We start from the raw sequence: 23,119 nt of genomic DNA, 5'->3' as shown, positions 1-23,119 counted from the left end.
CTTCTTTCCAGTGCATCCTGGTGCCATTCAAATTACATACTGTATTATGCACAATATTAAATCCAAGAATCTTTATGTTTATTTGCATCGATTTAGAGGCAGTTTCCCGGACAGGGTTTACTGTGGAGGGACAGGGAGGTTTCAAGGCATGTCCAAATCCAGTGTTAGGTTTACTTCCTGACTCCTGAGATCTTGTCCCACAATTCTATTCATGGGTGCGCATGGGGAACGTGATTGGTCGAGCCTGATTTAGTGCTGGAGCACAAATTTAGTGTAAATAAATGGATATTTTCCCTTTTTACACCTTTTACTTGCATTTCTAGTGAGAAATTAGTATTGTAGTTTTCAAATATGTTATTAGTTATCACAAAGGTGCCTCTGTTTATATTTCAAACACGCTGCCTTTGAAGTGTGTCCAAAAGCATTTCTCTGAGCTGCCTTCATGCCTCTGAAGTCAATGCCTCATGAGGACGCAGCCAACGTTTGAGCATTTGTAAAGTGAATGCATATTGTTTCAAAGCTGAATTACAGAAAATGCATCATTATATTAAAACATACAGACAGTTAGCAAATCCATGATTTAAAAAAATATATATATATTTTGGTTTGATTTTTTTTTTTTTTTTTTTTTTTTTCACAAAGAGATTTTGTGAGTATGTTTCATTTGTTCCATTTTGTTTAGACAAAATTAGCTTTGATTTTGGACAGTATATATCCAAAAACAGTGTATCCATAAATAGACCTGTGTTTCCTTCTCATGTTAACCAAGTCTGTCCACACCTTTGGTTACACTTTTTGACTGTTCTGGTAGCTTTCAGTAAATTAATTTGTTCTCGATAATGATTTAAAACTTAGTGAGAGAGTCAAAGCCTCAGGTTTAACCTTGTTTTATCTCAGGGTTGGTATACACATTCAAGAGACCAAAAAGACTGAAAATGTGTGCATATCTAATGAGGGGCCGGTCTGGTCCAAAATGCCAGGGCTGATTTTTTTGTCCCAGTCCGCCCATGCTTGAGTCGGTCAGCATTTATCTGTTTCTGTTCCACATAACAATTTAATCAAATAAATTAGTGTAAAACACTGAAATACAGTGTGCTTTATGCTTTTTTATAAAGGGATGTTAATAACATAAAGATCACTGTAGAAAATAATAATAAAATATTGCGCTATTTTAAGATGATTAAGTAAACAGAAGCAGAGACTGAACAAGCCTTGTGTCTGAATTAATATTTCTCACTGTATAAATAAATTCTCTCTCATAGCACACAGTGTTTAAATATAAAGGCAGATATTGTAAGTACAAGCAGGTTAACTGCATTTTTAGTCTTCCTTCGGTCAATGTTATTCTCACTAGAAGTGAAAAATTGATTTAACAATGGCTAAGTTTCACAAAAATGGCCTCTGTGTATTCACACAGCAGTGAACTGTCTTGCAGGGTAAACTTTCTCATAGAAATCTGAGTGGTGCCACTTTAATAACTATGGATTTTATCTGTAAAAAATACACATTTTTTTAACCAAAATGTTGCTTAGTAAAATATTTATTAGTAAAGTAAAGGAACAAGCCAATGCAAAGTGGTATTAGTTGCACAAATCATTTTCATCCTTTAGTTCTTGATATTACAATTATTTTTAACAAGTAAACTGATTAACAATTTAATAAAAATAATATAAATCTACACATTACCAGTAGCAGTCTTGTATGTGTTTCTATACAATAATATTAGGAAGAAGAAAAAAGTTTATGTACTAAAAACTAATTTATACAGATGATTGGTAAATTGTAAAACTAAATTTATAATGATATTTGTAGCTGATGTGTAATAAAATTATGAATATTACACTGAGTTTGCTAATACAGTAGTTTTGAAATACATGGTTTGATTCCGTTAAACTAAACGTGTTACAGCACTTCCCGACATAAATATCAAAGAAACACAAAGATTTGAAGAGATTTCATAGGTTATACACTGTAAATGTCTGTCTTTTTCTTGTTTGACAGTGTTGCTTTAAGAGAGTGGCGAGATTAACGTGGGTGGGCGGGGCTGAAGAGCTGCGTGGATGCGCTGTGTTTCATATCGTCACGCATTAAACGGAGAAAAGTAAAGGTAAGCTGTTGGGCTTCTGCTCGTTTATTTTTATTATCAGACCGACTTCAGTGCATCACTACCAATCAAATATTGTCCGTAAAATAATCATAATGAGTCACGCTTTAAATTAACCTGCTGGTAAATATAATGACGAAAAATACGTTGATCTAGTCTGGACTTACTGTATCTTCTGCCGAGATCAAAGACTTTATGAATGAAGCACCTGTTTATATGACATCTTGTGAGTAGAATATGTATAAAAGGGAAGGGACGAGTGCAATCAACACTAGCTGTGTCCCAATTCAAGGGCTGCAACCTTATGAGCATTCGACCTTAAAAGGTGAGCACTCGGTCTTTCAAGGTGGAAGCCTCAGATGTTCGCGAAGAGAACTGAAATGAGACGGTCTAACCTTCGGAGGACCCATAATTAGCGTCACCAGCTGCACGCGCCCAGCTGCAGGTTTCTGACTTATTAAAATAAATATGACATCAGAAAAATTATTAATTTATTTTAGAAATATGACACGTTTATGTATATTAAACTATTCAACAGTATTTACCAAATTAATCAACTTTATAAATATACGCAACATAAAAAGAATATTATTAACACAAAACATAACTTATAATACTAAAACAGTGACAAGAAAAAATGTTTTCTGATAAATACACTTTTATTTAATAAAGGTTTTAATTGTTTATTTTAGGATATCCACCCATTATATGCAGCCGTTGCAGACGCGCAATGACTCTTGGGATATACTCGGCTGTTAAGGATCCATTCGTTCAATCCATCAAGGGCGTAGGTTTGATTCTGGCATTGGTGGGGACATAAATAAAATGGTCGCATTGCAAAAACTGTTTATCACCGTTTACTTGACATAAACAACAGACAACTCAGTATGCACTTTACTCTGACATCTGACTCGCCACCCCCGGTGACATCCCAAATTTAATGTACTATAATAAACAATTTGTTATGTCCTAGAGCCTAATAAACAGTAACTGTTTAAGTCTTTGTCAAAAAAAAGAAAATCACATTGTAACATATATGAATCCATATTTACTTTATAACATTGAAAAATATGCAATTAATATATAATTCTTAACTTAATTTTGCCAGAAAAAAACCAGTGTTGAACTAGGTATGTATATCATGATGTTTCCTGAACAACGTTTATTAACGTTTCTGTAGTTCACATTAAATCTTCTTTTCATTAACAGACAGTTAATCAGTGTGAAAGAAATAGTTTAAGTATAAAATGCAACCTTGCATTATGTACATCTGTGCAAGTAATGAATGACCACAGTTTTTTTTCTTTCATGTATTGGGGACCCCCTAAATAACCTTGCCACCCCATTTATAAAAGGTTGACACAAGTTTACAACTCATCAGGTTAACATGGGATTGTCGTGTATTGGTGAAAACACTGTCCTTAAATCATTATGTGACACCACTTTTTTTGTGCATGAAACAGTTACAGTGGGTATAATAATACTTTCTTCCTCACTTACCTGTCGCCCGAATAATCACGCGCGTCTTGAGTGAACTTTGGCGCGTTGTACAAAGTGAAACGATCCTATCACACGTAGCGAGTAAATACAAGCCCATCATAAAGTGATGTGCGTTAGAGAGGCGGGACTCAAGAAATGCTAATCCAATCATATTAGCGATGTGAGTTACGGAGACGGGCATTGCAGAGAACGAAAGCTGTTAACCGTTTGTGTACCACATAGAGCATTATTTTTACAGAACAGGATTGCAAAAGATGTCTAATCTCATTTAAATGATTCCTGAAAAAATATATAATAAGTAAAAAATAGAAAACACTTGAATAAGACGGACATCAGTGGTTATATATAAATACAGATTAATTGTTGGGTCGAAATTATTGCTAGGGACAATTCAGTCTTCCCTGAATATTGGTAGGGACATGTCCCTAGCGTCCCACCCTAAATCTAAGCCCATGCAGTCCATAGACAGTAAAAGAAATGGACACAGCGACCCCGTTGGATTCAACGGAGACCAGTGAAGGCAATTAGAAGCTCACACTTCCGGGGGGTCGAGCGTACTGCGCAGACTCAAACTGAGCTTGGTGACGTGAGCAACCTGTCTGACACTTGTAAGTCTTCTAATAGCTGTGCCAAGAGAAATCTGAATCACCCACCGAATCTTGCAGAAACGGCGAGCGTGAACAGGAGTACATTTTGTATTAAGTATATTTAGTATTCTGATTAATTACTTTGTCATTTTGCATAGTATTTATTTATTTTAAAGTTTAACGCCAGTACGCCATATTCTACATGCGCTTCTCCTCCTGTCCATACGGTAATTTCTCTACTGTGCGACAGAGAGTCGCATGGTTATGACGCAATCGTTAGCATAGTTTTACTAAAACTGCTTCTACTGGGCCATAACGTAAGATACAAGGTAATGGAGCCTTTTATACATTTTCGTGTTTCTTTAGAAATAATTGATGCACAAATTGAGTCTTTAAACGCCTCAGATGTAAAGTTATTCACTGGCAAAGTGACGCCAAAATGAATGGGAGTCAATGGAATGCTAAGAGCAGGTGGGGGTCCGCTAGCTAATGGCGGTGCCCAGGGCTGCTTCAATAAAATATGAAACCCTGCCCCCCCGGTTCAATCCTTAACAGCGCGGAGAAATGAGGACGCATTTTGAGGCTTCATTCTAAGCATCCTTTGAATTGGGACGGCCTTACCGGCCTTAAGTCGCGCTGCTGTGACGCAATCGGTCTTAAAATACGTCCTTAGAAGGTCGCAGCCTTTGAATTGGGACACAGCTAAATAAACTCAACTTAAATCTTCATGTAATAAAATGTCCTGCTCTAACCCTAAAATCCCTTCAAGTCAATATCAGTAAATAGGCCACATGAAATGCGTACAGTAAACTAGTGGGGTTTTCTGATTTTGTCTGGTTATTGAGTTTTTATCTCATTTGATCATTTTAAAAACACCACTTGCATGTTTCATTTAGCAAGGACCATGGCAGCTCCATTAAGATCACTTGTTGAAGATTATTCAAGATACCTCAAATCATTTGAACTCTTTCTGGATCGCTCATCAGAGCACAAATGTATGCAGGACTTCATCCATAATACTCTACCAGACATACTGGGAAGGTGATGTCTTATTTTTTATATAATGTCATATCTTATTTTTGTGGCATGTCAAAAATGTCCAGATATAATATTGTAATATAATGTATCTCCTCAGCATTGGTGGAGGACGGCCCGTTTTTAATGTAATGGGAGTAGGGAGTGGAGCAGGTACAGTATACTTTTATTGATTTATATTTTAATACATTTGGTTTATATGATCATTTTACATTATATTTATACCTTGCAGAGTTTCCATTTACTTCTTCATTTACACATTTCATGTTATTTTTTAGGTGAGATTGATTTAGAGATGCTAGCACAGCTACACATGAAACATCCACATGTCAGAGTCGACAATGAAGTGGTGGAACCGAGCACTGACATGCTACACAAGTATAAAGGTACTGGTTATTATTTTAACCATCATGTTAATATTGACTGAGCTCATAATATAGACAATCTCTACTTGTACTGATTCTTCAAACTGATGTATTGTAACAAAAAGATATTCATGCTGTTTTTCTGTTTAGTTCTGGTGTCAAAAACGCCAAATCTTGATTATATTAACTTCACGTGGAATAAGATGACAGCTTCAGAATTTGAAAAACACTGGCAGGAGATAAACCTTGGGAAAAAGATGGACTTCATTCACTTGATACAGGTTATAAGATACCAACAGTGGGGTTCAAAATAATTTTATTAAAAATAAAATGTTCAGTTTGAGTTTAAAGTGGAATTGAAAATTGACAAAAACGATTTTTAGTCTTTTCTAATATTTGGTTTGTTCCCTGGTTGCTATTATCACAGAATGTTTCAATACTCTATTATGCACATCATTGGAACCAAGAAGCTTTAAAGTGCCAGTCAGGTCCAATTTCTAAGCTCCCCAACAACATGTTTAGATGCATACAAGGTCAAAAAAAAAAAAAGTTTTATATTATTAATAATATTACATGCAAAGCCGTTTAAAGATTTAATCTCAACTTTTGGTAGCCTAATCTGCTTTGATTGGTCAACTGACAGTCTCTGCACAGTCTGCAATAGTGAAACATGCATTGACCTAGTATTGACAAAACATTAGAGTTTTAAAACCAACATCAATACACATCATTCATCATTAATCCCTAAATAATAAAAACGACGACAGACACTAACATTTTTACACTCATGTAAGCAAGTATGTAAACTAACTGGGCCACAGCTAATATGACTCGAAAACGTGGTTTAGAGTCGACTTTCTACTTTAGAAGCCAATAACTTTATTTTGGTTGCACTTTTTGGTTTAACTACTTTGCACATTGTTTACATTGATGAACAGCTTCATACTGTAAAACAGGTCATTTTCGACATTGGATCTGTCTAGCACTTTAAATAGTACAGAATCTTGGTCATAAATATTTTATTCTGTTTATATTGAGTTTTAAATTTGATTTTAAGCCACAGATTTTCACTGGCATGTTCAACCTGTGTCAGCGTGGGTTTATATCGGGGTTTCTTTCCACAGTCCAAAGACATGCAGGTTAGGTGAATTGGAGATGTCAAATTGCTCCTCCTCCAATGTGTGTATAGATCAATGTTAGTGGATTAAAGGCGGGGTGCGTGATTTTTTTCTGGCCGAGTACCAAAACACACTTAGCTTAGCCAATCAGCAGTGGTTGCGTATGTGTGGGGCGGGTCTATCAAAAGAAGGTCCAGATTCTGTTGGGGTAGAGGCGTGTTTGTTTAGGTGATTTCAAATATCAACATTGGCTTTCAGAGATTGTGCACCCCGCCTTTAACTTGTGTATGGATAAACTGTTTAATATAGCCAGAGATAAAAAATAAATAAACAAACAAACTGATTTTCACTGTGGTATCAGACTGTTGGCTGCAAATCAGTCAAACATGATTTGTTGTGTTGGTAGGTTATTAACATAATTTTGTGTTAAACAGATGCTGTATTATGTGAAAGATCCAGAGGCCACTGTCTCATTTTTCCGGAGTCTCTTAGATAAAGATGGAAAACTCTTAATCATTCTGGTGTCAGGTAAATGCTCAGAAGTACACAGACTCTCTTATGTGTATACATTTAAATCAGATCATCTAATCACTAACCTGACAAACCTGGGTCTTTGGCATGGAGCAGTGTCCTAAGATAAGAGACACATTTAAAACGTTAAAGTGTGATTGAGACATACTGATGTGTCTTTATGATGTGTCAAAGGATGTAAGGTAACAAAGTCCTGTGTGTGCATAGGTGAGAGTGGATGGGGGAAATTATGGAGGACCTACAGAGCTGCTCTCTGTAACACTGAGATCAGCCAGTGTGTCACTACTGGAGATATAAAGACCTTCTTGGATACCAAGGACATCCCATACACTAATTATGTGCTTCAGTCCCATATGGACATCACAGAGTGTTTCACAGAGGGAGATGAGGTCGGAGAACTGCTGCTGGATTTCCTAACTGAGGTAATGGAGTTTAGTAAGAATGCTCCTGAGCACCTGAAGAAAGGAGTGCTGGACTTACTGAAACATCCAGACTGCAGTAAAGAGGTGGACGGCAGGATAATTTTCAACAATAACCTGGAAGTCTTAGTGGTTGAGCCGTAGCCCCATGACTCCTTAATATCTGACCTGACCTTCAAAGGACTTTTGGCATTCAGTTTCATGCCAGTGCAGCAGAATGTGTACTGTATTTTTACATTTAGAATTTCTATACGAGAAATATGGTGGTCTGGCTTATCCTAACATATTAAACATAACAAACAGCAATTGCATAGCTTGGCCATCATAATGTACACACACATTTTCATTTAAATAAAGGTCTATGGGAATTATAGATTACTTGGCAAAACAGATAAAAATGTGCCTCGGTAGCAAAGTACAAATGTGTAATGACTTATTAACTGAGAAGCTCATAGAGTGAGTTTACTATGACATACTTTATAATGAAACATTATGTATTGTTTGCTTGGTGACTAGTTGTGGTATTGTGGGCTATTGTTTAAAACCAGACAGGACTAAGGTTGGCTTAAGCTGTACAGTACATTAAAGATACGTGCATTTAATAATACAATTAAAGAGTTATTTTTGTTGTTGCCTATGATAGGTCTTTGAAATAGCATTGCCTTTATTTTTACATACAGTAAGTATTATTGTAAAAATCGGTTTCTGTTCCACATAACAATGAAATCAAATAAATTGAGGTAAACCACTTAAACATACAGTAAGCTTGAGTATCTCACTTTTTGTTGATGCATTAGGAAAAATGGGCAAGTGTAAGGATCTGAACAACTTTGACAAGGGCCAAAGCTAGGTAAAATCACGTTCATAATCAAGGAAAATCGACTCCGATAATCTATGCGATTTTGCCTAGCTTCTCTGTAAAATATGGCTGTGTGTAGTAAATGCCGCTCCATCTGAAAGCAGGTGATGGGAATTTACTACTAATCACCGAACCAGCTTTACTAATGAGATACGCATAAGAATCGCAGGAGTTTTTATTTGCCTAGCCCTAGTCAGTACCTATCAAAAGTGGTGCAAGGAAGGAAAAGCGGTGAACTGGCGACAGGGTCATGGGCGGCCAAGGCTCAATGATGCATGTGGGTAGCAAATGCATGGCCTATGTGGTGCGATTAAACTGACGAGCTACTGTAGCTAATATTGCTGAAAAAGGGAATGCTGATTTTGATGAAAAGGTCTAGGGGAGTCCATGCCTCGATGGGTCAGGGCTGTTTTGGTGGCAAAAGGGGGATCTACATAGTATTAGGCAGTTGGTCATAATGTTATGGCTGATCGATGTAAGTTTGTTATTAATAAATGTTACGTTCAACGTTATTCTCAGTAGAAGTAAGAAATTGCTTGAACAATTGGTGAGTTTCACAAAAATGTCCTCTGTGTATTCACACTGCTCCAGGACAGTGAACTCTCTTGCAGAGTAAAGAGTGGGCAGAAATGAGCTACATATCTTATTTCGTAGAAATCGATAAGGTTACTTATGTAACCCTGATTCCCTGAAATAATGGGAACGAACATTGCATCAGTAGTTGACCCTATGGGGGAAACACCTGTTCAATTCCACACCTTGTTTGCACTCCACGTTTGACTGCCAGCGGGGCTTTGGCTGGGATTCTTGCAGACGTTGGATGCTGTGAGAGCCCTCCCAGTTAAACCACTAGTTTTCCTACCACTTTCCATCAGTTTTTACTCTTACACTTTTTTGGGGATGTTTTTCTGGCTGCTGTTTGTCATTTATGTGGCATTTTTGGGGAGTGCTCTGGGTTCGGACTAAAATTACGAGCTCGGAGCCCTCCCGTCAAACAGCTTGCCAAATATGCTTTATGTCATTCCCTAACGATTACATGTTAATGCGAACTCGTGAAATAAAGTTTATTTTACTAAGTTTGGGAGAAACATGGTCACGTGATCCAACCAATCAGCTCAAAGAGGTGATTACTATATAGAGGTGATCAGCTCAAATAGCCATCCCTCCCCTCTGTTAGGTTTTTAAAGAATAAAATTTGTAGATCTGTTTCCTTTAAAAGGTTGTTAATTTCAAGACGCACAGGTTTATTTTAAATCTAGACACGTGGCAAGCGCACTCAAATATAGACACATCCGAAACAAAACTCATATTCACATGCAAGCACTTTGAAAAGCAGAAGAAAAAAGCGCGTCCTGCGTTTTCCATGTATTTTAGATGTTCATGGACCCTAATGCAAGAATTCTTCCAATAAGTGGCTGGGACTTGAGACACAGTCACAGCATGACAACACCGGCCCTTGTGGCCGAGAAAACAGACCGGTCCACCGGTTTCCCAATAGACTGGCCAGCTACTAGAGCGAGATTCGCTGCTCTAGCTGCCACATAGACTTTGAGTGTAGGAGGCGCACGTCCACTATCCAGCAACTCTTGTAGAAAGGAGAGGATGTGCTACACGCCACAGACTGTGGGATCTAAGATCTTTGCTGTACACCAGTTAGAGAAGATTAACCAATTTTTTGCATAAAGGCAGCTTGTGGAAGGGGCCCTAGCCCCCGTTATAGTGCTTAGTTTTAGTCCTGAGAGGCTTGGTTGCCGAAAGGTTGCCGTTAGAAGGCCATACATGCAGGTTCCAGAGTTCTGGCTGGGGATGCCTGATCGGCTCTTTTGTTTAAGAAAGGAGTTATTTCCTCAGTTGCATCTGGGAGTAATCAGCAACACTGCGCATTTGTCCTCCCTGATCTTTCCGCAGCAAAGCAACAAGGAGAAACGCATAGAGAGGGCACCTCAAGAGGCTGAAGAAACACCTCAAGAAATACCTTGAGCAGTGTGCGTTCTCCTCCAAGACAAACAGGTCGATTTCCACTCAACTAAAGACGGTCCAGATCATCGTGTTGGCTATGCCTGGAACGTGCATCGCCCTGATAGAGTGTACATTGAGCCCATAAAATGAAGCATTTCGACAGTCTGTAAAGGGGTCGAGATCTCAGTCCTCCTTGGTGATTTATACATAAAAACACGGTCATGTTCTCCGACCGAACCAGAACATGATGTTGCTAGATTTTGGGCTGGAAATACTGAAGTGCCAATATCATTGCCTTTATCTCAAGGTTGTAGCTGAGACAGATGAGCGTTCCACTTTCTGTCCTGCCGTAGCAGTGCGCACCTCATTCTTTCATAGAGGCATCCGTGGTACACTTTCTTCCAGCATACCAAACAGAGCTCTGTCTCCGAAAGGAACAGGTAAGGTTACGCCCCTATCGAAAGTGCTTTCGTACAGCTATGTGTCACTTTGAGCATGCATCCCAAAAGCCACGCATTATGTGAAATACCATTTATACACCTGTACCATCTATACATTCTTTGAGATAGTGTAGTTTGGTAAGGCTTCTCTGATGTTAAAGATTTTATTTTGTAGGTAGATTAGAGGGATTCTACGTATAGTTAGTATTAAGTATTTGTTTTACTTTGTTCTTTTGTTTGGCATCGCTCGTGTCCCTTCTTTGTGTGTGTGTGTGTGTGTGTGTGTGTGTGTGTGTGTGTGTGTGTGTGTGTGTGTGTGTGTGTGTGTGTGTGTGTGTGTACCTGGTAATTATCACGTTGTGGGTACCAATTGTCCCCACAAAGATAGGAGTACCAGTGTTTTTGTGACCTTGTGGGGACATTTTGATGTCCCCATGAGGAAACAAGCTTATAAATCAAACAGAATGATGTTTCTTGAAAATGTGAAGTAGCAGAAGGGTTTCTGTGATGGTTGGGGTTAGGGAATGGGGTAGGTAAGGGGAATAGAATATACAGTTTGTACAGTATAAAATGCATTACGTCTATGGAATGTCCCCACAAAACATGGAAACCAGAATGTGTGTGTGTGTGTGTGTGTGTGTGTGTGTGTGTGTGTGTGTGTGTGTGTGTGTTTTATGTGAAGTAAATACTATTAGCTCTTCCTTCACCTTTTCACCATACACTTTACTTGCACTTGTAAATAATAAACTATATATAACTATAATACTATAATAATGAACTTTCTTCATCTTGTTTGACAGTGTTGCTTTAAGAGAGTGGGCGAGGTTCGGTGTGGTGGGCGGGGCTGAAGAGCTTCTTGGATGAGTTATGTTTAATATCCTCACGCATTATTAAAAGGAGGTCAGTAAAGGTAAGTTGTTGCGCTTCTGCTCGTTTAATTTTATTATCAGACCGACTACAGTGACTGTCAATCACATAGTGTCTGTAAAATAATCAAACAGTTATGTAAAATAGTCACAATGAATCTTAAAGGTCTTGTGAGTAGAATATGTATAAAAGGTTGAATGGACAAATGCACTCAACACTCACTTCAAATTTTACGAGTTTATTTGATTCATCAGACCATCCCTTGCTTTACAAGTTTACAGTACTAGTGGGTTTTTTTATTTATTTGATTATCGAGGGTTTTAAAAAAACACCACTTGAATGTTTCATCTAGCAAGGACCATGGCAGCTCCATTAAGATCACTTGTTGAAGATACTTCAAGATATCTCAAATCATTTGAACTCTTTCTGGATCACTCATCAGAGCACCAATGTATGCAGGACTTCATCCATAATACTCTACCAGACATACTGGGAAGGTGATGTCTTATTTTTATTGTCATATCTAATTCTTGTGGCATGTCAAAAATGTCCAGATATAATATTGTTATATAATGTATCTCCTCAGCATTGGTGGAGGACGGCCGGTTTTTAATGTAATGGGTGTAGGGAGTGGTACAGGTACAGCACACTTTGGTTTATATTATCATTTTACATTAAATCAATACCTTATAGAGTTTCCATTTACACATTTCATGTAATTTTTAGGTGAGATTGATCTAGAGATGCTAGCACAGCTACACATGAAACATCCACAAGTCAAAGTCGACAACGAAGTTGTGGAACCAAGCATTGACATGTTACACAAGTATAAAGGTACTAGTTACTATTTTACCCATCATGTTAATATTGACTGAGCTCATAATATAGACAAGCTCTACTTGTACTGATTCTTCAAACCGATGTATTTTAACAAAAATATATTGATGCTGTTTTTCTATTTAGTTTTGGTGTCAAAAACACCAAATCTTGATTATATTAACTTCACTTGGAATAAGATGACAGCTTCAGAATTTGAAAAACACTGGCAGGAGAAAAACCTTGGAAAAAAGATGGACTTCATTCACTTGATACAGGTTATAAGATACCAACAGCTGGTTTCAAAATAATTTATAAAAAAATTCAACAATCAGAATAACAGCTGGAGTGAAAAGTATATGATTTGAAAATGGCTGAAAATTATTTTTGATATTTTCTAATATTTGGTTTGTTCCCTGGTTTCTAATATCACATAATGTTTCAAAATACATACTGTATTATAATTGGAACCCAGGAGCTTTAAATAGTTAGTACAGAATTTTTAGATAAACGTCTCGGTTACATATGTAACCCTTGTTCCCTGAAGGAAGGGAACGGAGACGTCACGCGTTCCCAATCTACTTCGAGAAACTTCTAAAATGCCAATGAACTTGGCATGCAGGTATTTGCATCTGCCGCCTCGCTGCGCGAGTATTTAACAAGAGGCAGGTGCAAAGACCAAATCACTATTTTCGCCCGGACAGTATCAGCAGTGGAACAGCAAATGGTGGCGACGGGACGTGACGTCTCCATTCCCTTCCTTCCAAATGAGGGTTACATATGTAACTGAGACGTTCCCTTTCAGTCGGTCACTATGACATCACGTCGTGACCGACGAATTGGGAATCCCTACCAAAGCGCCACTGAAGCTGACCCTTCCAGTGCCTGCGTAAACCCTCTGACTCCCCTTTTTAGGGAGACAGAAATGGGGTTGGAGCAGAGGCCGGTCACTACTTGCTCCTTAACCCACGATAGTGAACTAGGCGTACTGTAAAGCGAACTCGTCAGGCGGAACTAAGATCGCTACGGAAAGATTACCTTCTAGTGGTCTACCACTAAGGTGATGGTTTAAAGACTCTAGGTCATAACATGAACTCTCTTGGTAATATCTCGTACTAAAGAGGCACGGAGCGAGCTCCGCTAAGGGAAACATGGTAAATAAAGAACTTTCCACAGAAATACTCACATAGAAAACGTCAAAGGGTACACAATGTGGGTGCTAGCCTCACCCAGGTTATTAAGGATACATCTAGTGAGAGGCTGGCAGCCGATGCTCTGCAACATCGGCCAACAAGCGGTGGAGGAGACAAAAAACTGTTGTAACGTTTTTGCCTTAAAGACCTTCCGTAGTGGTGCAGTCGTGCCCCACCAAAAGGAAGGCTGCAAGCCGACACAGGAGCCGTTCCTTGGTGTTCTCACTGATCTGAAGAGAGAACTTGAAAGGATAACGGCTCAATACGAACACTGTAAAATCCAGTGAGTGTATTAGGTGTCGCCCAGCCAGCAGCTCTACAAATGTGTGAAAGCGAGGAACATGAGCCAAAGCCCAAGGTAAAGCCACGCTTCTGGTTGAATGGGCACTCAACCCAAAAGGGCAAGCAATGGCCTGTTTCTCATAAGCCTCGGTGGTTGTGTTTACAATCCAATGAGACATCCTCTGCTTAGTGACAGCTTTCCCTTTCTGCTGACCACTGTAGCAGACAAAGAGCTGTTCTGAGGTGCGAAAGCTTTGAGTCCGATCCACATACACACGTAGTGCACGTACAGGACATAACAAAGCCATAGCTGGGTCTGCCTCCTTCATAGGCAGCACTTGCAAGTTCACCACCTGATCTCTGAAAGGAGTGGTGGGAACTTTAGGCACGTAGCCAGGCCGGGGTGTCAGTGTAACACTGGATTCAGCATGCCTGAACTAAAGGCATGAATTGTTGACCGAAAATGCATGAAGGTCCCATATCCTCTTAACAGAAGCCAATGCGAGAAGCGTTAAAGTTTTTATTGTGAGAAACTCAGTACTCACAGTCTGCAGAGGCTCGAAAGGGGCATCCTGCAGTGCTTTCAGCACCATGGACAGGTCCCAAGGAGGAATATAGGGAGGGCGCAAAGGATTCAGCCTTAGTGCACCTCTTAAAAACCTAATGACCAGATCGTGCTGACCCACAGCCCAAGCCCGCCGTACGTGGCCCCCCACCCTGTGGTAGAGGCATCTGTGCACACAATGGCATGCCTGGAGACTAGGCTTGTCGCGATAGTCGGTGACACTGTAATTACTGGTGCTTCAGCCTCTCACCAGTTAGATCACTTGCCCACCGCGACTCCGTCTTTCACCTTCGTTTTGATATTTTCTTGTAATTAAATCACTTAGTTTTGTTAGAGAGAACAAACACTACAGCTGAATGTGTCTGCTGCTTGAATTCAGCGGAGTTGAATGCATGTCACGTCACAGAGAAGCTGGTGTCAGATTTCATTTATTACTTTCGGAGTGTGCGAGGCGAGCTGACTGACCAGACGATGGCAGAAGCCGCGTGCTTACTTGTTTTTGTTATTATATACATGTATGATGTTTAATATAAGCAAGATCATTTTGTTGTTGTGTTTTACATCAAGAAAAATAATAAACCCATCATTCAAGCAGAGCTTTATGGAGGAGTAGCCAGTTGGGGACTGGGACTGGCGGGTTTTGTGAGAATTACCTGGGCACATTGACTCAAGCACTTAATTAAACCAGCTGCTGCACTCGCATTGCATGCAAGTCATACACGGTTTAACGCAGCATACGCAAGCGCTGCATTTAAACAGTTTTGTAAATTCAAAAGTGAAAGTAAAATACGCACGTCTGCATGCGCATTTATAAGCCTCTCCCACCTGGTGATACCGGTACGCCGGGTTTGTCACGCGCTGATTAACTGCTGGGAAAATTCTATCACCGCAGCAACCATACTGGAGACCTGTCTCAGTGGTACGCCTGCCCTGAGAAATGCTGGGTCGAAGTAAACTGCTGAGCCACACTCTCCTCGGGACTCGGTTGTAAAAGCCAACGCTGAAGCGGTCTCATATGGAGCAGACCGAGCTGTGTCACAGCCGCCGCTGCTGCTGCCATATGCCCCAGGAGCCTCTGACATTGTTTCAGTGGGACCGCTGTCTTGCCTATGAACGTGTCCAAGCAAGTCAGAATCGACTGGACACGCGCATCCGTTAGACGTGCTGTTAGACCGACCGAGTCCAGTTCTATACTAAGAAAAGAGATCCTCTGCACGGAGCAGTTTGCTCTTCTCCCAGTTGACCTGAAGACAGAGACGGGCGAGGTGTTTGAGCATATGATCTATGTGAGTGCAAAGCATCTGACGAGACTGTTATTATGAGCCAGTTGTCGAGATACGCCAGGATGCGAACACCACTCTCTCTCTCAGATTCTCAGGTTTTTAAAGCCCCATCCGTGACTTGCGTGAAGACACGTAGAGAGAAAGAAACTCAAACGGTAAGATTTGTAGTGATATGCCCACCCCTCGAACACCACGAAGAAACGTTCTGTGTTGGGGAAGTATGGAGACATGAAAGTACGCGTCCTTCAGGCCAATGGCTGCAAACCAATCCCGTGGGCGGATGCATTGTAATATGCATTTTGAACAGCTTTCTAAAGTGCTCAACTCAGTACACGCAGGTCCAAGATCGGTAGCAACCCGCCGCTTTCTTGGGTACAATAAAGTAAGGGCTATAAAACCCTGACCTTTTCGCGGCTGAAGGGACCGGTTCGATCGCGTCCTTCGCCAGTAGGACAGCAATTTCTGCACGTAGTACTTGCATGTTGGGGGCTTTCACCGTAGTGAAGCATACAATTTTGGGGGGAGCCCAGCGAACTGAATTGCGTAGCCGAGAGGGATTGTGCGTAAAAGCTGATGTGATGGGCTGGAAAGCTGTTTCCAAGCCTCCAGACACTGAACGAAAGGGATTAACGACCCGATCGGTGTACCCGCGGCGAGCGGGGCAGAGGAGATCGAGAATGAAAGCTCCTTGGCCACATCGACAGAATATTTGTGTAATGCAACACTCACCTGGCTCCGCTGATGGGTGGCTGAGCTGGAGAGACTCCGTAGTATGGGTCCCGCCGCTGTGACACACCTGCTGTCAATAGAGGAAGGGGAGGACGTTGGGTTATGAGCCGGTCCGTAGCTCCCGTGTTCCTCTGGAGACCTGGAGAAGAGAGGAAGAATTTGGTTTTGTGGGTGCTGGCTGAAAAACCAGCAGAACAGAAATGAAAACCGAGGAGTGGCCCTTCACCATCTCCTGAAGAGCGATCCCCTCCATCTCCAGGTCACCCATCTCAGGGCCGCTTAGATATTGTTTTCTACCTCTTAGCGAGCTGAGCGGGCGGACTGCTAATGGCAGGTTCCTCAAAAGCTGCCAGAAGGGAGGAACAAAAAAGGCCCTAGCAGGACGCCCTCGGCGAGGGGCAGGTTGAGGCGTCGACATAGCAGAGAGGGCAGCTGGGCTCCAACGTGGCATGATGGCCTCAGTCTGCTCTTGGGTGGCCGAGAACTTGTATGAGGCTCTCAGCCACGTCAACCTCCTTCATTCCTGCAAGACACAGCCAGAGATGACGTTCCTGGACCATTAAGGGTGGACATTGCACGTTTGACGGCTTGTGTGGTGACCTTGGTCACACGTGGCGCCAGGTCAGTTACCGCACAGTGTCGGAAAGACCCCCGAATCATGACCTTTCTTGTGCAGGTCCCTCAGTGCCTTAGCCTGGTGAACTTGCAGAAACGCCATGTCGTGCGGGACAGAAGCTGTCCTCCCCACAAGGCTCGTGGCCTGTGAGGGAAGGGTGGCTGGTCCCTTGGGATGCCAACGTAACCCTTTAGCGGCTCCACCGACAAGAGAGGTGAGACAAGATGGCTGCGTAATTCGGTCGGTTCCAGAAGGAAAACGTGACCCGCGTCTGTTGTTCCCGGAGGCACAAAACCCATCTCCGGAAATCCAAGAGGGTCATGTTCACGCATGCGGAACACTAACCCTCCACAAACGCTGCATCAGCGTGCATAGGCACGAGAGACAACGATCGCGGCCATACCGGGGAATCATATATCTGCCACATCTGGAACTGCACGGACGAAATGACATCTTTAAAAAGACGCACTCGCCATGCCACTAGAGAATGGCTGTCTTTAAAAAGACACAAATTCAACTCGTGCTGCTCTTTTAAGGAAATCACTCTTTAATGCTGTGCTGAGTTGATGAAGCACACAGGGGAGTGCCACGCAAACACTCAAGTTCAAAATCAAAAGTAAAGAGGTGGAAATCCGCAAGCCTCCGCTGAAGTGCCCACGAGCATGCAGCGTATCCAACGACCAGAGAGAGAGAGCTTCTCAATAGCAGACGATCTGGCGGCTTTCGGAGCGAAAAATAGTGATTTGGTTTTCGCACCTGCCTCTCGTTAAATACTTGCGCGGCGAGGCGGCACCAGCAGATGCAAATACCTGCATGCCAAGTTCATTGGCGTTTTAGAAGTTTCTCGAAGTAGATTGGTCCCAGGGGACGCGTTCCCAATTCATTGGTCACCACGTGACCTGGTAGTGACTGACTAAAAGGGAACTTGTGTATGGATTAACCAGTTCTCACCACAATTTATAGCCATAGAATAAGCAAACATTATTATTAATTTTAATTTATTTATATTTCTTGGATTAATAATATCATTTTGTATTTGTTAAACAGATGCTGTATTTTGTGAAAGATCCAGAGGCCACTGTCTCATTTTTCCGGAGTCTTTTAGATAAAGATGTAAATCTCTTAATCAGTCTGGTGTCAGGTAAATGCTCAGAAGTACACAACGTCTCTTATGTGTACACATTTAGATCAGATCATCTAATCACTAACCTGACAGATCTGGGTCATTGGCATGGAGCACTGTACTAAGATAAGAGACACATTTAAAACTTTGTGCTTTGCAGTGTGATTGAGACATACTGTACTGATGCATATTTATAATGTGTCAAAGGATATAAAAGTAATTGTAAGGATTTATAAGAATGATTGCATGTGCAATTGCATACAGGATTTTCTTCCATTTTTGAATGCATTTACAATTTGTAAACTTTTCCTGGTTGGGTCTCTCTGACCTCCTAGTTATCAAGGCTTTGAACCGTTTCATGGAACGAAAACCAGAAACTTTTGATGTTTTGCAAGGAACAGAAACGAAACCAGAAACCTTCAAAAAATATATGTTCCGGAACAGAAACGTTTATTTAAAATAATGGTAACCGGTTAATACAGTTTTTTTTTTCCCGTTCCGTGCAATACTCAATGAAGTTTACTTCCGGTCGTCGTTGAGACAGTGGAGAAATGAGAAGCTTGCCACCAGCAAGTAGCCTACTCAAGCCCCAAGTCTCTAATGCTCAATCATAAGAGGTAAATATTGTAGGCCACCAAGTATCTCAAGATGTTTGTTTTTACTAATTAGTGGTCTCACATGCGATCCGCGGATTAATACGCAAATTTAAATATGGTGAAAGTTGATCATTTGCACGCGTTTCAAAGCTTGCAAATGTTAAGTGATTTTAAACAATGTAACCCCTAAAAGACGCTTAAGTGAGCAATTTTCTGTACGCACATGCGGTTGAATGTGTCCGGTCCAACTCCACCCTTCAAAGATCAGAACTCTTCATGTATAATGCTGCGTTCCAGGCAGGCTTTTGAGCACGTGAATTACGACTTCAAAACCACGACTTACGACTCTGAACTGGGAGTATGCGTTCCAGGCAGTCTTTAACCCGTGTTTTTACAACCTTCTACCTGTGAAAGTGCACTGGAATGACAGTCAAACCCGTGACTTCCCACCCGTGAATTCGTACTAGATTGATGTACTCCCAGTTCAGAGCTGTGAGTCGTGGTTTTGAAGTCGTGATTTACAGGTTACAGGTTGCCTGGAATGCAGCATAAACTTGAGAGAGTTGCGCTACTGTGTATCATACTGTGTCCATTAAAATACATTTGGTGAATAAAGCACTGAAAAACAACGTAATTTTTACTTTATCCAGCATCCAGCAGCCATATCACCCTGTAGCCCAAGACAGCTTGCCCACTGAAGCTAAGCAGGGCTGAGCCTGGTCAGTACTTGGATGGGAGACCACCTGGGAAAGCTGGGTTGCTGCTGGTAGAGGTGTTAGTGAGACCAGCAGGGGGTTCTCACCCTGTGGTCTGTGTGGGTCAGAGGTGTAAAGTACTCGAGTAAATGTACTCCGTTACTGTACTTAAGTATTTTTTGGGCTACTTTGTACTTGTACTGAGTATCAAAAATATAGGCAACTTTTACTCTCTACTCAATTACATTTTTGATTGGGTATTTGTACTCTTTACTCCACTACATTTGAAATAACACTTAACGTTACTCGCTACATTGTTTATTCGTCAAATAAAAACGAGACGAAAGTGTCAGAGAGTGATGATGGATAGAATCTGTGGTCGCGAGGTGTTACACGCACACACACAACTGAGGGACTTCATTTGGCGCTGCGCAGAGCAATCGTATGAAATCAAAGTACTGCGACAGCGAATCAAATGCATATGGAGAAGTCTGGTCTCGCGGTACTTTGATGTCAAACGCTGAATGGCTTGCGTTGAGCCACCGTAGCGGGACATCTGCGTGCTGCGTATGTCATAAACAGTAGAGAAAAGTTCGCGTCTGGACTGAAAGAAGAGATAAAGAGCAAACATATGGATGCATATCACATTTGCTTCAGTCAAGGGACCCTTTGTTAAACATGTGATGCTACAATCAAAACAAAAGTGATGCGCGATTGCTGGAGGGTCAGCCCGCAACTCAAAGGCAAGCACAAATGTTTGTATACTCTGATGCTACTTTATCAGCTAACCTTAGTTACATAACTTGATATAACTTACTATATAAGCCAAAATAAACCAGCGAGGTCCTGTACTGATTGCCCAAGTAACTTAAGTACATTATAAGATTGATAAAAAGTGTACAATTTCACTGTCTTCACATTTAATCAAGTATGCTGTAATGTATTTACTGTAAAGAGGGATGCATGACGGAAGAAATGTAGCGCACTTTATGTGAGAGAGTGGGGTTACGTACTATATGTGTTTACAATTAATCTTTCAAATGAACAACTTCACGTTTTTAATATGCATTATCATATATCTGTTGGTGCAATTTTAGTTTACTAGATTTTTTTAAAATATTAAAATTATATCTTTTTTAGGATAGGCCTATATAAGAATATTTGGTAACACTTTACAATAAGGTTCATTAGTTAACAGTAGTTAATGTATTAACCAACTTGAACAAACCATGAGCAATACATTTGTTACATTATTTATTCATCTTTGTTAATGTTAGTTAATAAAAATTTAAGCTTTAATTGTTTGTTCATGTTAGTTCAGAGTGCATTAACTAATGTTAACAAGATTTAAATAAAGTATTAGTAATTGTTGAAATTAACATTAACAAAGATGAATAAATGCTGTATAAGTGCAGTTCATTATTAGTTCATGTTAACTAATGTAGCTAACTAATGTTAACTAATGAACCTTATTGTAAAGTGTTACCATATATTTATATCACAAAGTTAGGCTATATATTTTTCAGCATGGCACATTTAAATTTTATGTAGATTTCTAGACCAAAATCTCATGGCATTTAGTTGAATAAAATTAGACTAAAGGTAAATCAATTCAGATGACAAAAATATGACTAAAACTAAATTACATTTTAGTCAAAAGACTATGACTATGTTTAATCTGTGTTTGTTCTGCCAGGTCAAAATTTTGAGGTGTTTGATTTCTTTTCTATATTAGGAAATCAAACCTCATAAATAAACTTTCTTAGTTTTCACTGCCCAGACCTACAATGTCTCTTTGTGTTGAGGACTAGTGCATCTTTGAGCCAACATTCAGTACGAGTAAAAATACTTGAGTACTTTTAAATTGGGTTACTTTAATACTTTTACTCAAGTCATATTTAAATTGGTGACTTGTAACTTGTAGTGGAGTAATTTTTACAGTAAGGAATTTGTACTTTTACTCAAGTATGGCTTTCAGCTACTCTTTACACCTCTGGTGTGGGTCCTAACACCCCAGTATAGGGATGGGGACACTATACTGTCAAAAAGCACCGTCTTTCGGATGAGACGTTAAACCGAGGTCTTGACTCTCTGTGGTCATTAAAAATCCCAGGATGTCATTCGATAAAGAGTAGGGGTGTGCCCCGGCATCCTGGCCAAACTTGCCCATTGGCCTACTAAACATCCCCTCATATACTAATTGGCTTTATCACTCGTTCTCCTCTCCACTAATAAGCTAGTGTGTGGTGGGCGTTCTGGCGCAATATGGCTGCCGTCGCATCATCCAGGTGGATGCTGCACAGTGGTGGTGGTTGAGGAGATTCCCCCATTCATATGTAAAGCGCTTTGAGGTCTGCAGAAAAAGCGCTATATAAATGTAACTAATTATTATTATTATTATTATTATTATTTATGTGGAGCGACTGTTTATGCTGCATCTTCTTCCCGAAGCGCTGTTTGGCATTCGTCCTCTGTCTGTGTGTGTGCATGTGTTTAAGTGCACTCAACAAATGTAGGCATGTCAGAATTACATTTATGCCGCTTACATAATGTAGCCTTTTTTAATGTTTGATGACAAAATAGAGACTTAAGGAAAATTATGTAGACTAATAATTTAAGTTTAATGTCCTAATGATCAGCCTACTTATTTGTATGTCCCACAGCTGGCATGGAGCGTTATTAACCGGTTCGGTAACTTTATTTTTTGTTCTAACCGGTTCAGGAACGTAAATTTTATGGTTGAACTGAAAACCGGAAACGTTAAAATACTGTTTCTGTTCGGAACAAACCAACTTCGAAAAATTCTGGTTCAAAGCCCTGCTAGTTATTAACAAAGTCCTGTGTGTGCATAGGTGAGAGCGGATGGGGAAAATTATGGAGGACCTACAGAGCTGCTCTCGCTAAAAATGAGATCGACAATGTATCTGTCAATATTGGAGATATAAAGACCTTTCTGGATACCAAGGACATCCCATACAGTAATTATGTGATTCAGTCCCATATGGACATCACAGAGTGTTTCACAGAGGGAGATGAGGTCGGAGAACTGCTGTTGGATTTCCTAACTCAAGTGGTAGAGTTCAGTAAGAACGCTCCTGAGGACCTGAAGAAAGGAGTGCTGGACTTACTGAGACATCCAGACTGCAGTAAAGAGGTGGAAGGCAGGATAATATTCAACAATAACCTGGAAGTCTTAGTGGTTGAGTCGTAGCCCCATGACTCCTTAATATCTGACCGACCTCCGAAGGACTTTTGTGTTTAGCATTCAATTTCATGCCAACGCAGAATGTGTCCTATATTTTTACATTTTGAATTCCTGTGCCAAAAATATGGGGGTCTGGCTTATCATAACATATAAAACATAATAAACAGTAATTGCATAGCTTGGGCATCATAACGTACACACATATTTTCATTTAAATAAAGGTATATGGAGA

The 23,119-nt window shown here is 40.4% G+C and overlaps 2 protein-coding genes across 2 annotated transcripts; both read left to right on the top strand.

Moving 5' to 3' along the window:
• Positions 1-2,152: 2,152 nt before the first annotated feature.
• On the top strand, positions 2,153-8,393 carry LOC135731060 (histamine N-methyltransferase-like). The gene is made up of 7 exons (XM_065249029.2): positions 2,153-2,330; positions 5,088-5,232; positions 5,327-5,379; positions 5,505-5,612; positions 5,742-5,872; positions 7,144-7,237; positions 7,448-8,393. Exons 1-7 carry the CDS (start codon positions 2,300-2,302, stop codon positions 7,801-7,803), a joined length of 918 nt encoding a protein of 305 aa, XP_065105101.1. The 5' UTR covers positions 2,153-2,299; the 3' UTR covers positions 7,804-8,393.
• A 1,738-nt stretch (positions 8,394-10,131) lies between these two features.
• On the top strand, positions 10,132-23,064 carry LOC135731065 (histamine N-methyltransferase-like). Its single transcript, XM_065249035.2, has 8 exons — positions 10,132-10,917; positions 11,718-11,827; positions 12,137-12,281; positions 12,371-12,423; positions 12,511-12,618; positions 12,748-12,878; positions 18,316-18,409; positions 22,535-23,064. The coding sequence occupies exons 3-8, from the start codon at positions 12,145-12,147 to the stop codon at positions 22,891-22,893; spliced, it is 882 nt and encodes a 293-aa protein (XP_065105107.1). The 5' UTR covers positions 10,132-10,917; positions 11,718-11,827; positions 12,137-12,144; the 3' UTR covers positions 22,894-23,064.
• Positions 23,065-23,119: the final 55 nt, after the last annotated feature.

Source organism: Paramisgurnus dabryanus, chromosome 15 (assembly GCF_030506205.2).
Source record: "Paramisgurnus dabryanus chromosome 15, PD_genome_1.1, whole genome shotgun sequence".
Lineage (NCBI taxonomy): Eukaryota > Metazoa > Chordata > Actinopteri > Cypriniformes > Cobitidae > Paramisgurnus > Paramisgurnus dabryanus.
The sequence above is the reverse complement of the archived record's forward strand: the minus strand, read 5'-3'. Positions and strand labels throughout refer to the sequence as shown.